The following is a 12,590-nucleotide window of genomic DNA, read 5'->3' as shown; positions in this document are numbered from 1 at the left end:
TAGCGAAAATTGATGGGTCCGGATTTCGACGGAAAAGTAGTCGAATCGACAGGGAAGACCCAGGGAACCACAAAACTACTTTTGGTTTCGTCAGAAACCACCCCTGTCCAGAGAAACTTGAGTTTTCAGGGTGGTCTTTTGAATCTGGTGGGCAGCGTACGATGGGCTGCCTACCTCGCAGGCGAACCGGTCCAAAAAGAAAAAAAAAAAGAAAAAAATCACAAAAAAAACGGGCATAACTCACTTGAAATGGCCCGGTGGCGTGAAATTTCGACGGAGAGATTGAAAGAGCATGCTGTTGTTCCAATTCCAAAAATATCCAGCGATTTCCAATTTTTGATTCATTTATGTTACAGGGATATTTCTTTGGACAAGAACCAGCCCAGCATCACTTCCTATTTTACTAAGACTGTACCATATAAACAAAATAAATAGCAGCATTACTGTCAGTGACTACTGATGATTTTCTTCCATAAAACTACCATTGGGTGCGTCAAAAACCACCCCTGTCCACAGAAACTTGGGTTTTAAGAGGTATGGTCTCTCGATGTGCAGATTGCCTACCCTAAGGAGATATCTAAAAACTCTGGGCACCATGTTATTTAGGCAGAGCAAGAGAAAGAAAGGGGAATCTGCCCGACCAACCCGAACTAATTCCATCTATTTTCCAAATTGTCAAGATTTTTAAAAGACATTTATAATATAATAAAATTAATTTAACAAAATATCAAGCCTGGATTTTGATGGCAGGAAGGATTGAAATCGCCAGGGAAGAAAACACGGCACCATAAAAACTATCAAAAACTGGCCTTAGATGCACACCAAAGGAAGCTCATAGAGTCTGCAGAAAGACAAATTGGAACATCATTGGTTACTTGTCAGGCCAACTCACCTATTCTTGCAGCTAAATAAATGACTCCGTGGACTTCTTTGCTCATGTCAAGAACATTTCCGGCCCGTGTCCCTGCAATCATAGTAAATAAGGTACTTTCAGCGCCACTTTTTATTGAATGCTTGCTTTCATTTCATACTCAACAATCATCAACTATTAATTACGTATAATTTACTCATACAACACACTTTTAAATGCCTCTCGCCCCATACTCTAAATGACCATGGTCTTTCAAATAACTTATTTGGCACTGGGCAAGCATTGAGTGAACGTAACATATCCCTCTGCACATCTCCCACATACCTTTTCCACAATTATTAGGACAGTAGTAGACAGCTGCAAATAAGCTGCAACGCACATTGATTGTTTAAGGGATTACACAAATAGAGGGAATTGATGAGTGTACCCATTCAACACCTTTTCAATTGGTGCTAATATCCACTTTGTTTCAACAAAGCTTACAGTGAGCCAAATTTACATAACAGGCATCATTTACTCTGCTCAAAAAAACAACATACAACTTGTGTGTTTAAAAATGAGCCACTGGAGCACACTAAACCTCCTATAATATCCTACAATAAACGGAGCAGAACTATTCAATATTCCGGACCGGAAACAATCAAGCACTACTATACCTTGTCATCGATATGAATATCGAAAAGCGGCGCTGTCCACCCTACAATTCTGATTTTTAAAGTCCTATGATAATAAATTAAATGGGTAGGTAAAATCTGTATTGAGCAGAAGACGCCAATTATTTTCACTGTTTGTTTACGTTTCCATCTAGTTTCCGTAAAGGCGCGGGGAATGCGGGGTAGGGGTGGGGAGGAGGAGGGGGGCAGTCAAGTAACATTTAATCTGGACGGTTCGGATTAAGACAAGACTGCACAGAGGACATCGCTATTACAATAAGCGTCCGTAAGACTAGTAACTGTTTTTGGTGAAATTCTGTCGTCGGGGACGTATGTCGCTAGCGGGAACGAGATGGGCCCCAATAAGTAGGAAGGATCGGGATTGTTGTTAGGAAAGGAAGGCATTGTGCGTCGGATTTTAGTTTTCTCTCTTATTCTATTGAGACAAAGATTTATCAGATTACGCTGTCGTTGAGTCGGGGCATACTCGACTCAATGAGGAAATAACTTTAAGAAAAACAAATAAACCACATTAGTTTTAAAGATAAATTTTATTTTTTGATTGCAATCAAGTCCTGTAAAAAGGGAAGGCCCCTTGTACCAGTATATACAAAACACCTTTAATCTTTCTATTACTTGTCATGAAAAATTACGAGCTTCTTAAAAATAGTTCTAAAATATAAAAAAATATTTACAAAAATAAGTTAAAACAAAATTGTACATCTCTACTTTGCCATTGCTTTCTGAGAAACGATCCAGCTGTGGATCTTAACATCTTCTAGTGGAAGCCTATCAAATGGATTCTTTCTTAAGAGCTGTAAGTCAGAAAGAAGACAATAATTTGGATTAGGTAGTAAGAAACCTATGGAGAATATCCCACACACAAGTTATTAAATTCTACAACTACAGTACCATAACAGATTGTGCTTACCTTTGAAATGAGGTCTCTTGCCAGTGGCCTAACATGGTCAGGATATTTAACATCAACTGCTTGGATGCGTCTGTATGTGTCATCTTGCTGAGAACTTTCAAATGGTGGACGTCCAACTAAAAACTCATAACATAAAACTCCCAGACACCAAAAATCAACTCGCTCATCATACTCTCGCCCAAGAACCATTTCTGGAGGTAGATAATCAAGTGTTCCACACATAGTTTTACGTCTGGAAGGAAAAGTGCATTTACATTAAAAATATAACTATGATCATAAACAGATGATAAGAATACCTTTGAATGAAAATTGACTCTTACTTGGATGACGGAGCATGAACTGACCAACCAAAATCAGCTAATTTGATATTTCCACGGGCATCAAGAAGAAGATTTTCAGGCTTTATATCCCTGTGAATCACCTTGTACAAGTGGCAATGACGCAAAGCATCAGCAACTTGATAAACATATTTTGCTGCCCTGAAATAGAGTTTGGGTATGTTAAATGGAGAACCACAACTAGCTCTGAGAAGTTAAAGAATAAGTTCAAACATACTCTGGTTCAGCAAATCGGCCATGTGGCTGCTGTTGCAGGTGTTTATACAACTCTCCTCTGGCAGCAAATTCAAGAACCAAATAAATGCGACTTGAATCATAAAAGTAGGTAAGGAGTGACAGAATGTTGGGATGCCTAAAAAAATTAGAAATAAATTAAAATCAAAATTTTAATTGTAAACAGCACTTTTTCAGTGGCTTACCTGAGATGGGTTTGGATCTCAATTTCTCTGAGTACTTGCTTTTCTAGGCGGGACTTCACCAATTCAGACTTATACAATAGTTTAAGAGCAACCATATACTTGGTACTTTTTTCGCGTGCAAGGTATACTCTGCCAAATTTTCCACGCCCCAACGGGCAGCCTATATCGAAGTCCCTAATGGTCCAGTTGTATCTAAAACAAACCCAAAGGTTTAGTGAGACACCAAATTAAAAAGCAGAAACCGTAAATATAATCCAGGGAATACACACGTTTGACCATTTCGGGCAATAACGTGCTCCTTCATTAAATTTAACGTTTTCTGAACATTAGTCCTCTTCTCTGGAGGGCAAGTTGAAGGCACTGAGAATACTTCATCCAAATTTTCAGGCGTCATTGTCACCTGAAACAGGTTGAATAGCTTTAAATTAATACTCCAAATCACCGTAGGCAGGTTAAAAGATTGCAGTGTTCAATTGTTAAAATCGCTCACAGTAAAAACATATAAACACAATACACAAGCACATAACCTGCCAGTCACAAAGCAAAACAAACTACTGTGACGACAAAATGTACTTTTCTGAAAAACAATGCAGAAATGTGAAATCGCAATGCGGCCACAAGGATTGTAGAAGTAGAAAAGCGACACTTTTAATGAAAATGGGATAAAATTCTTACCTGAAAGAGTAACAGTGGCGGGAGCGGGATAACGACTCTGTTTTGAAATTTGAATGGCCGACGAGCAACAGTTGAGCGGATCGCAGGTTTACCAAGACAACTACTACTGTCAACGAAATCAAACATTAAGTTGTTCTAGCCAATCCAACTAAAATCTACCTTTAGATTAAATAATCGTTTATTTAAAAATTTACACTCAATAGTTATTTGCAACGCAACTGAAACTATAGGTGATACACTACGTCGGCCGAGGGCGGGAGATTTTTTTTTAACTGGGGTTGGTAGGTCAGTGTAGCTTATGCGCGCGGTAAGTTAAACGTTCAATCAACCTTTTTGTTCGAGTCGAGACACAGGAATTACCGGGCCGGGCCTATCCCGCACCAACTACGGTGTACGACCAAATAATTCTATACATGGTCCCACTTTTACCAACTCACTCAAGGAAGAGTGAAGGGTGTAAGAGTAATTTCAAGTCTTTCTCCCTCACCCTTCCCCATCTATCTCAATTTCACGTAGTAGTGCATTGAATTTTTGAAAAGAAAAAAAAACAAAAACAAAAAACAAACATGTTGATTCAGAAAGTGGTTTAAACTGAACATGAGATCTTCTTGGGTGCCAGACCATGGTAATGCAATTTTATAGAACTTCTCCAAATTTAATTTATTAGTTTTAGAGCACAGCTCCATTTTCTTTGTCTACAATAAAAATCGACAATGATAAATTCATGAAAGAACAACAGTGCGGGAATAGCATTCATGTTACACCTTCATGTTACAAACTCTGGTAAAATTAATGCTGTGCATCAAATACAATCAGATGATACTCCACAGTAGGGCTGAATGATTTGAGAGTTAATTTTTGCTTGAGTACAATGGGATGGAAATAGATGGTATTACCTACATTAACACTGGCAAGATGACAGAAAAAGCAAGTAGTAATAATTGTGAAAGGTAAAAAATAGTTCCTTATAAATGTAGCTACTTTTCAAGACAATACAATGAATCCCCACAAAAGATGGTGTTACATAAATTGTGTTTTACAAAGAGAATGTTAACAATGAACAAAATGGACCGAAGAGATTGGGCAGTACATCAGTCTGTACAAATAACTGGTGTGAGACAAGTGCTAAGAGTTGTACTCAATAATCCCTGCACTTTCAAGGTAACATTAAATCAACCGTCGACTTCCATTGCTTCTTCCTGCATTTTTTCTGACTTCTTCTTGTTCTTCTTCTTTGTGTTCTTAGGATTTGCAGAAGAGGCCAAAAGTTGCTGAAAAAAAATCAAAGAATGGATAAAAAACATATCGGGATTAAACAGTAAAAACATTACAAGCAAGACTAAACTAACCTTTAATTCAGGATCAGTCACACCATTTTCAGAAGAATAAAGATCTTGTTCAAAGGGTAATCCAGTGATTCGTAATGTGCCAGTTGGCATCAACAGAACTGTGAACTTAAACTGAGCCACATGTTCACCTAATTGAAGAAGAAACAGAGATAAGAGGGTTAAACAAAATTTGTTGGTTTACAATATGAATTAGAATTGATCTTAAAGCAGGATTAAGTTACCTGGTTTGTCATAGAGAACCTGGAATGGTTCGATTAATTTGTGGTTTACACACTCTAAAGCTCCCAATTTGGCTTTGGTTTCATCCTCAAAAGTGCGAAGATTGAATGGCATGGTTCCATGCTTGTGTACCACTTCACTATAGAATGTGCGAGATGCCTTCATCTTCAGTTGATAGGTCTCATCTGTTTTCTTGTAGATGGTTACTCTTGAATTGGCCTCTTTACCCTAGATAAAACCACTTAATTAAACCGTTGAAAAGTTAAGAAAAAGGGTGTCAAAATTAAAGATAACATACCACTCCTTCTCCTGTGCTAACAAGTACATCCATGGCATAAACTTCATGGACTTCAAGAGTGAATTTTTCATGTTCCTTCTTCTGGGCCTCATTGGGGTTCTGGATAACAGTCTTCTCTCCATCAATCCTATATTGCTTAAGTTGGTGGCTGAGCATTCCCTCAACTGGTTTACATTTGTAATCTTCACAAATTTTTTGCACAGCATTGGTAATGGAGTAAGTCTTAACAGGAGGGAAGCATTGAAAAAAGCATTGAATTAAGAGGAGATCAATCGGATTTAAAATCATCAAGAAATGATTCTGTAAAACACATTTCAAAGTTAATTAAAATATAAGGACATACCTCATTACCGGGCTTCAGAAGACGCAATGCTGCCTGAGATGCTTGGTGAGCAGCTAGAATCACATCAGCTTGTCGGCCTGAAACCTTGTTGCCTGGTAGAAGTCCCACAGTAGCAGTGTGTGCAACTACAGCAATGAAGCCATCAACATGAGCACCAAGATCACTGGGGGAAAAATGTAAACACAGTTGTTTTTACTTTTATGATTGTTAGCACCTTTGACTGAAAATCTTCAAGTTGAGATATGTGCTGTGACTATTCCCTTAATTATTTTGTTCCTTAGTAAATACACTCAAATAAATAGCACAAAATATGGGTATACTTACACTTTAACTAAGTCTCCATTTTTAAGCAATACGTCAGGATCTCTTGAAGTTGGTGAAAAGTGGCAAATACAGTTATTAATGGAAATTGACGTGGGGAATGCTACACCCTTCTTCATTTCCTTCTCCTTCTTAAAAACTTTACTGGTCTCCTCAGCCATAAACTGATCCCCAAATTCACAAACTTCCCGGACATTAGCTCCATCCACACACTTATCTAAAACAAGCTTCAAAGCTCCTGAAACAAAAATAAATAGATGTCTTTGATTCATGAGGAAAGAATATAGAATTTTTCAGTCTTTGAAATATAAAATAGTGACATCAACTTTCCCAGTAATTAATGTCATAATAAAAATACAACTCCTGCCAGAAAAGTGTGGGAATGACATTTTACTAGCTGATTTGGGAAAGGGCGACCATTCCTCAAGTTTATGAGCGATGTGTTGCAATAATATAATGTTGACAAAGTATATGTATAACAACTAACCAATCATCAGCTGTTAAGAGCAGCAAGTTTGAAACCAGACAAAGGCTGCTGTGTAATCACCAGGGAATTTGTTAAGAAACAGAATTTTGAGGGGTAAATGGTACTCATCCAGGACAACTTTGCAACAATGCAATGAATGGGATCACTAATTGATTTTCATAAAAGTAGACTTGATTGGCATGGTAATTAATATGTGTCAACTGTTACTTTGTACAGGATAGCGGCCATTGAGAGCTCTATTACACCCTACAACTTGTTTCACAGCCTCGACTTACGAGGCCACGACTTGTCTAGGTTAAAGTGCCAGGCAACACGTAAACATGAGATGTTTGTGAGGCCAATACCGGCTGGGGAGAAAGTGACGCATTTTATAGGGAGGGAAACCCTTTCATATTCGTCTTCCCGTGCGACTTGTAGCAAGGTATGTCCTGACTCCTGCCTGCTCCTTTTGTCCACATGGCAAAGGCGCAACGGCGCCAACGACGCCTTGCCGGCCCGAGGTACCCGGCCATATGGGCTCCGACCCAACACCTTGCTCAAATCTCTCAAACTTACGGTTTACGATGTCACCAGCCATTTTATACTTGGTGACAACCAAGTCCTCGGCGATGGTCTTTTCGGTTTCATCTTTTTCAGCCATGTTTGGAGTCTTGAGATGTAAAGAATTGGAGAGAAGCAAGTGTACGGAGCAGCCTGCTGGCACAGCAGCAGCAGTAGTTGCGGTTGCGGTGGTAGCAGCAACTTCCTCCAAACTCCAAACAAGAAGTCAACAGGGTTGCCACATTCTTCTAATGTCACCTGCCAGACAGAACCTCTTTGCAACGCAACATTAGAGCTAACTGGCTTACTGGTTAAAGCAGGGGGTGTAATATTTCTCTCTGACTCTTGCTCCAGTCGTCAAATTTCACTATAAACAAAATATTTAAGAAATAACATTTCTAAATAATCTCCTTTGAATAAGGACGAAAGCGACTATTTCCACCACAAAGATAACGGCGCGCAAGGGGAAACATAACCTTGGTAAATGTGTGTTGTTTTTATTGAAAAACACTTGACATAATTTGCTCGACCATGAAACTGGTTTTCCTTGGAACTGCCTCCTGCTATCCTACTGCACATAGAGCTGTCTCTTGCACAGCATTAAAATTTGAAGGTAATTTGTTTTCTCACAGATGTCAAACGCATGTTGTGTTACATCAGAAGAGAACTCAATAATGGTTTGACTTTCTTTATTTCCCTTGACAGATGGATTGGTGTGGTTGTTTGACTGTGGAGAGGGTTCTCAGATTCAAGTTCAAAAGAGCTCAATAAGACCTAGCCGCATCTCCAAAATTTTTATTACTCATTTACATGGTGATCATGTAAGTAGAACTATATTTTTAAATCAACCAGTCTACCTCTAGTAGTAGGTACATTATCCCATGTAATATTTCTCACTATTTATTGTTGGACACGCTCAGCTTTTTGGCCTATCTGGGCTTATATGTACACTAGGCAATCAGGTAATGGACCGTAAAGACTTCATTCTTGAAATATTTGGACCTAAAGGTCTGAGAAGATATGTGAGGGAAGTCCTGTGCCTGTCAAGATCACCACTCCCATTCCCCTTTAGAGTAAGTGCTCAGTTTAAAAATTCTAACAAACTTTTTTATCAGTTATTTTAAAGTTTCAAATTATCCATAGGTCCATGAGTTGATTCCAATGGATGACCAATTGCCCAGAAACTGGGCATCATGGGGTGTGAATCAGGAAGCTACAGGGCCCCCCCACCCTCAAGAGCTTTCTGGAAGAGATATCCAGGCTGAAAATGGTATCTGGAATCTGTAAGTATGTCCATCCATACAAAAATATACTGAGAATTTTTCCTCTACTTGATTAATATTAAACTATGTAATTAATTAATGTCTACGTAATTTCTGTTTCAGACTTGAGGATGATCAAGTGACCGTTCAGGCTGGAAGAGTTAAACATAGAGTCCCAACATTTGGATTTGTTATAACTGAATGTACAAAGCCTGGAAAATTGAATGTTGACAAATTGAAAGAGATGGGTTTGAAGCCAGGACCCATTTGTGCCACAATAAAGAAAGGAGAGACAGTCACACTACCATCAGGCCAAGTTGTATCCTTCTTACTCAATTACCAACAAAACAAATGTTCTGTATCTTTTTAGTGGGTAATCCTTAACATACCATCAGATTCGCCCTTCTGACGTTATTGGACCGCCAATTCTCGGTCGAAAAATTTCTATATTGGGGGACACTTACAACTCAGACCAAATGTTGGATCTGGTTAGGTAGTAACCTTTATTTTCCAAAACTAATAATTAACCAAAATATTTTAACTTACGGAAAAATAGTAAAATTTGCCTTGTCATTTTCCAGAAACAGCGATGTCCTTGTTCATGAAGCTACTCTCGAAGATGCCATGAAAGAAAAGGCTATTGAAAATGGACACTCAACACCAGGTATGGCAGCGGATTATGCATTGAGAGCAGAAGTTCGAAAACTAGTTCTATATCACTTCAGTCAACGCTATAAATCTGAGCCCTCTGAAGAAGAGAAGCTGCAGCAAGAAGCTGGAGACACAGATCCAAAAAAAATTGAAGATGATGGGACTGATGATGGCACAGAAGAAGATAAAAATGTAAGTCTGAGTAGAGCAATTAAGACCTCTTTAAGAGTTGGAATTCAAATGTTCAATCTAACAATACTGTTGGCTGTTTTTTTTTCTTTCTTCAGGTGTCATATGTCTCTATATTACTGGCAGAGGCCAGTGCTGCCTTAGAATGTAGCGATTGTTTAGTCACAATAGCTGAGGACCTGATGGAGCTTGATGTACCAAGAATTCGCTTGTAGACGTTTCAATTGCCCTGAAGGTAACTTATTTTGTTTCAAATATATTTTTCAATTACGAAGTCAGAAAAAAAATTTCCTCTACCAATATTTTACAATAATAATTATATGCATTACAAGTTCATGATCATAAGATCTGATTGGGTAAATGCAGACTTGCATCGTACTTATGAACTGAACATCAACTTCAACAAAAAGTTTTCATACATACTCAATCATAACTCAATAAAAATAAGTTTAAAATATGTTTGCATGACCAGCATGTTTTCTCCCTGCTTCTCTCTTAAAACTAGAAAGAAAGACAGTGTTTTAAAAGTGGACTATCAGTAATTGGTAGCAAAACAGAAAAAAATATTTGTTGGCCAACAGAGGCACTAAAGCAATAGTACATTCTAAAAGTCAGATTAAAATATCAGTCATCAGTAAGTGATGTTAGACAGCTGCACACTTGAAATGGAATGGTTGTAGAAACTTCTGATCTACACATATTCATATTTCTTCAACATTATGATAAAATGTAAACTTTTCATTACAGTAACTACTACCCTGTTCACTTCTTTCACCCAACTGACCATTTCTTACTCCTAACGTACCCCCTTGGGTTCCTCTGGATCAATTGCTGGGGGATCCTTTACTGACGTTCTTGAAATATCTGGAGAGTATGAAAATAGCACTAAGGCTACCCACAAATGCAGCAAAACCTAGAGAGAAGAAAAATTTATAGTGGTTCATATAAAGGCATCAGCTGAGCCATTAATAATTAGCTTAAACTTACCATGTAGATGATAACAAAAATTCTGGCCAGAGGGTACCTCCGCAAAAACGCTCCAACTCTTATTCCGAGTGTATCCAGACTCGAATATGCTCTTTTAACTTTCCTTGCCACAACAGTGTCACTTGGGTTCTCTGATAGTAATGTTGGAACTCTTTGCCTTGTAACTGAAATGTAAAAGAATAAGGTAAATGCCCTAGTAGGTGGATCAAAGATTTGAAAAGAATTTTAAGTAGTGAACAAGAAACTTTAAATCGTACTATTTTCAGTTAGGTTGAGCACTGTTCCTCCATTTGATGCAGTTGGTGCAGATAAATGCTGATGTTTTTGCTAAGAAAATAAAAACAGTGAATAGAGTGCTGCTATAAAAATGAAGGTAAATTGGTATGTAGCTCTTCTTCACTGTTTACATACCTCAACTCTTTCCAAATTTAATCTCAAAGAGTTTCGTTCAGCAATCATCGCCTCTAAGGCACTTTGTTTCTGCATAAGACATGTGGCAAGGCTGCGAACTCTTGCCTCCAGCTCTCCTGTCTCCTTGCTTGTTTGCGATGTATCATTAGAAGTATGAACTTGTTGCTTGAGTCTGGATACTTCAGCTTCCTTGGTCTGTAGGCAATCTCTCAAGAAATCACATTGCTGATTTAATTCTGCTTTAGTTGACTGCAACTCCTGGGAAAAATATATATATATCTTTTATAGATATTATATTACACAGAACAGAAATTCTCTCACTCTCGCACTTTCTTTCATACCTCTAAATGAACTCTGCAGTCCTCTTCGGCATGTAATCTTCGTGTTCGCTCCTCTTGCAGTCTCTTTTGAAGTCTGTCTATTTCTGTTTCGGCTTTTTGTCTGTTTTCTTCTTGTTGAATCTCACATAGTTGCAGGTCATTTCTGACGGATTGAAGGAGTTTTGACTGGGAAGCTGAATCTTGACGGAGTAATTGCAGTTCTTCCCTGTGATGATGTTGACATAGTTGAGACAAAAGTGCATACTGTCTAGGTATTTAAAATTCAGAAAGATGTGTACTTACCTTAATTGTTCAATTTCTTGATCAAACATGGACTCTCTAGTGCTGAATTCTTCATTTTGTTTAGGAGCTTGTAGACTAGCAATAAGTTTTTCTTTTTCTTGCAATACTCGGGTAGCTCTGGCACGGTACTGTTCTGCTTCACCTGTTATATCTGCTATATGTACCCTATACCTGTCATTCTGCTGCAGTGCATCAGCTATACTTGCTTGCAATCTTGAAATTTGAAGATGTAAATCATTGGACTCTTGAACAAGGCTCTCATGTTCTGCTTCTAAATGCTTCACTCTTTCTGAAGATGCTGCAAAATCTTTAGCCAGTGTTGAATCCGAAGTAGAGGAAGAAGTTGATTCGTCTTTCAGCCTATTTAAAAAAATTGGATTTAAATTTTAGTGTTTTAGGGGTTAAAATCTCAATTAATATTGTTGCTCACTGCACATAAGCACAAACCTTTTGTTTTCTGCAGTTAATGACAAGATTATATCTTCATTTTCTTTCAACTGACTTTGTAACATGTGAAGCTGCTTTACTAGCTGTTCATTTAGAGACGATGTTTCCTTCAAAGTACGTAACTCTTGTCCAGCAACAATCACCTCTATCACATAAATCATGAGTAATGTAAAAAACAGATAAGAAAAACTCCAAAAACATGAAGAAAGTACAGGGATTGAAGTAGTTACAGGAGTAGATGATGTTCTTACCTTTCTCTGCAGCTTTTGAACGATGGAGCAATAGTGACAACTCATTGTTTAAACATCGAACTTCATTTTTAAGCAAATTATTTTCAGCAAGAACATCATTAAGTGAGGACCGGTTCATTTCATCATCATGGTCATAGTTTTCAATGTTCTCCACAGGCTTGAAACCCCTCTGATATAGATTTTCATCACGTCCTGAACTGATAATTGATGATGACATTGAAGACATACCTCCCTGACTATGATTTCGACTGTGGGTTCCACTGGGAAGGTTTATGGGAGAAGAACTACCAGCAGAGGGGACAGAGGCTCCTGAGGGGCTGCCTCT

At 38.2% G+C, this 12,590-nt stretch overlaps 4 protein-coding genes across 5 annotated transcripts; 1 reads left to right on the top strand and 3 right to left on the bottom strand.

Annotated features, from left to right (window-relative positions):
* Positions 1 to 2,056: 2,056 nt before the first annotated feature.
* LOC113205648 (aurora kinase C-like) lies at positions 2,057 to 4,051 on the bottom strand. Of its 2 annotated transcripts, none has more exons than XM_026421352.2 (7): positions 3,888 to 4,051; positions 3,482 to 3,612; positions 3,213 to 3,404; positions 3,011 to 3,145; positions 2,776 to 2,934; positions 2,456 to 2,687; positions 2,057 to 2,339 (listed from the first exon to the last, which is right to left on the bottom strand). In XM_026421352.2, exons 1-7 carry the CDS (start codon positions 4,011 to 4,013, stop codon positions 2,250 to 2,252), a joined length of 1,065 nt encoding a protein of 354 aa, XP_026277137.1. In that variant the 5' UTR covers positions 4,014 to 4,051; the 3' UTR covers positions 2,057 to 2,249. The 2 variants fall into 2 exon arrangements, with proteins under 2 accessions (XP_026277137.1, XP_026277138.1); XM_026421353.2 differs by lacking the exon at positions 3,888 to 4,051 and adding an exon at positions 3,703 to 3,877.
* A 470-nt stretch (positions 4,052 to 4,521) lies between these two features.
* LOC113205647 (proliferation-associated protein 2G4) lies at positions 4,522 to 7,645 on the bottom strand. Its single transcript, XM_026421351.2, has 7 exons — positions 7,460 to 7,645; positions 6,421 to 6,655; positions 6,097 to 6,259; positions 5,754 to 5,975; positions 5,458 to 5,683; positions 5,237 to 5,364; positions 4,522 to 5,158 (listed from the first exon to the last, which is right to left on the bottom strand). The coding sequence occupies exons 1-7, from the start codon at positions 7,542 to 7,544 to the stop codon at positions 5,060 to 5,062; spliced, it is 1,158 nt and encodes a 385-aa protein (XP_026277136.1). The 5' UTR covers positions 7,545 to 7,645; the 3' UTR covers positions 4,522 to 5,059.
* Positions 7,646 to 7,799: 154 nt separating this feature from the next.
* LOC113205646 (zinc phosphodiesterase ELAC protein 1) lies at positions 7,800 to 9,820 on the top strand. The gene is made up of 8 exons (XM_026421350.2): positions 7,800 to 8,057; positions 8,150 to 8,265; positions 8,365 to 8,517; positions 8,588 to 8,727; positions 8,830 to 9,025; positions 9,102 to 9,199; positions 9,288 to 9,549; positions 9,645 to 9,820. The coding sequence occupies exons 1-8, from the start codon at positions 7,976 to 7,978 to the stop codon at positions 9,759 to 9,761; spliced, it is 1,164 nt and encodes a 387-aa protein (XP_026277135.1). The 5' UTR covers positions 7,800 to 7,975; the 3' UTR covers positions 9,762 to 9,820.
* On the bottom strand, positions 8,213 to 12,584 carry LOC113205644 (golgin subfamily A member 5). Its single transcript, XM_026421346.2, has 8 exons — positions 12,266 to 12,584; positions 12,015 to 12,159; positions 11,568 to 11,927; positions 11,286 to 11,490; positions 10,945 to 11,202; positions 10,791 to 10,860; positions 10,534 to 10,697; positions 8,213 to 10,459 (listed from the first exon to the last, which is right to left on the bottom strand). The coding sequence occupies exons 1-8, from the start codon at positions 12,489 to 12,491 to the stop codon at positions 10,343 to 10,345; spliced, it is 1,545 nt and encodes a 514-aa protein (XP_026277131.2). The 5' UTR covers positions 12,492 to 12,584; the 3' UTR covers positions 8,213 to 10,342.
* Between the last annotated feature and the right edge of the window lie 6 nt (positions 12,585 to 12,590).

Source organism: Frankliniella occidentalis, unplaced genomic scaffold (assembly GCF_000697945.3).
Source record: "Frankliniella occidentalis isolate FOCC.00 unplaced genomic scaffold, Focc_3.1 Scaffold306, whole genome shotgun sequence".
Classification (NCBI taxonomy): Eukaryota; Metazoa; Arthropoda; class Insecta; order Thysanoptera; family Thripidae; genus Frankliniella; species Frankliniella occidentalis.
Note: the sequence above shows the minus strand (reverse complement) of the source record. Positions and strands in the feature narration are given on the sequence as shown.

Excerpts from the sequence above, each read along its gene's own strand:
- LOC113205648 (XM_026421352.2), bottom strand. The coding sequence starts at position 4,013 with ATGTTTGATTTCGTTGACAGTAGTAGTTGTCTTGGTAAACCTGCGATC. Across the intron at positions 3,146-3,212 it reads GAGATCCAAACCCATCTCAG|GCATCCCAACATTCTGTCAC; the intron begins GTAAGCCACTGA and ends TAATTTTTTTAG. Across the intron at positions 2,340-2,455 it reads CAAGAGACCTCATTTCAAAG|CTCTTAAGAAAGAATCCATT; the intron begins GTAAGCACAATC and ends TCTGACTTACAG.
- LOC113205647 (XM_026421351.2), bottom strand. The coding sequence starts at position 7,544 with ATGGCTGAAAAAGATGAAACCGAAAAGACCATCGCCGAGGACTTGGTT. Across the intron at positions 6,656-7,459 it reads GGCTGGTGACATCGTAAACC|GAGCTTTGAAGCTTGTTTTA; the intron begins GTAAGTTTGAGA and ends TTTTTGTTTCAG. Across the intron at positions 5,365-5,457 it reads GGTTCTCTATGACAAACCAG|GTGAACATGTGGCTCAGTTT; the intron begins GTAACTTAATCC and ends TTCTTCAATTAG.
- LOC113205646 (XM_026421350.2), top strand. The coding sequence starts at position 7,976 with ATGAAACTGGTTTTCCTTGGAACTGCCTCCTGCTATCCTACTGCACAT. Across the intron at positions 8,728-8,829 it reads GAAAATGGTATCTGGAATCT|ACTTGAGGATGATCAAGTGA; the intron begins GTAAGTATGTCC and ends TTTCTGTTTCAG. Across the intron at positions 9,026-9,101 it reads CACTACCATCAGGCCAAGTT|ATTCGCCCTTCTGACGTTAT; the intron begins GTATCCTTCTTA and ends ACATACCATCAG.
- LOC113205644 (XM_026421346.2), bottom strand. The coding sequence starts at position 12,491 with ATGTCTTCAATGTCATCATCAATTATCAGTTCAGGACGTGATGAAAAT. Across the intron at positions 11,928-12,014 it reads TTAACTGCAGAAAACAAAAG|GCTGAAAGACGAATCAACTT; the intron begins GTTTGTGCTTAT and ends TTTTTTAAATAG. Across the intron at positions 11,491-11,567 it reads CAAGAAATTGAACAATTAAG|GGAAGAACTGCAATTACTCC; the intron begins GTAAGTACACAT and ends ACATCATCACAG.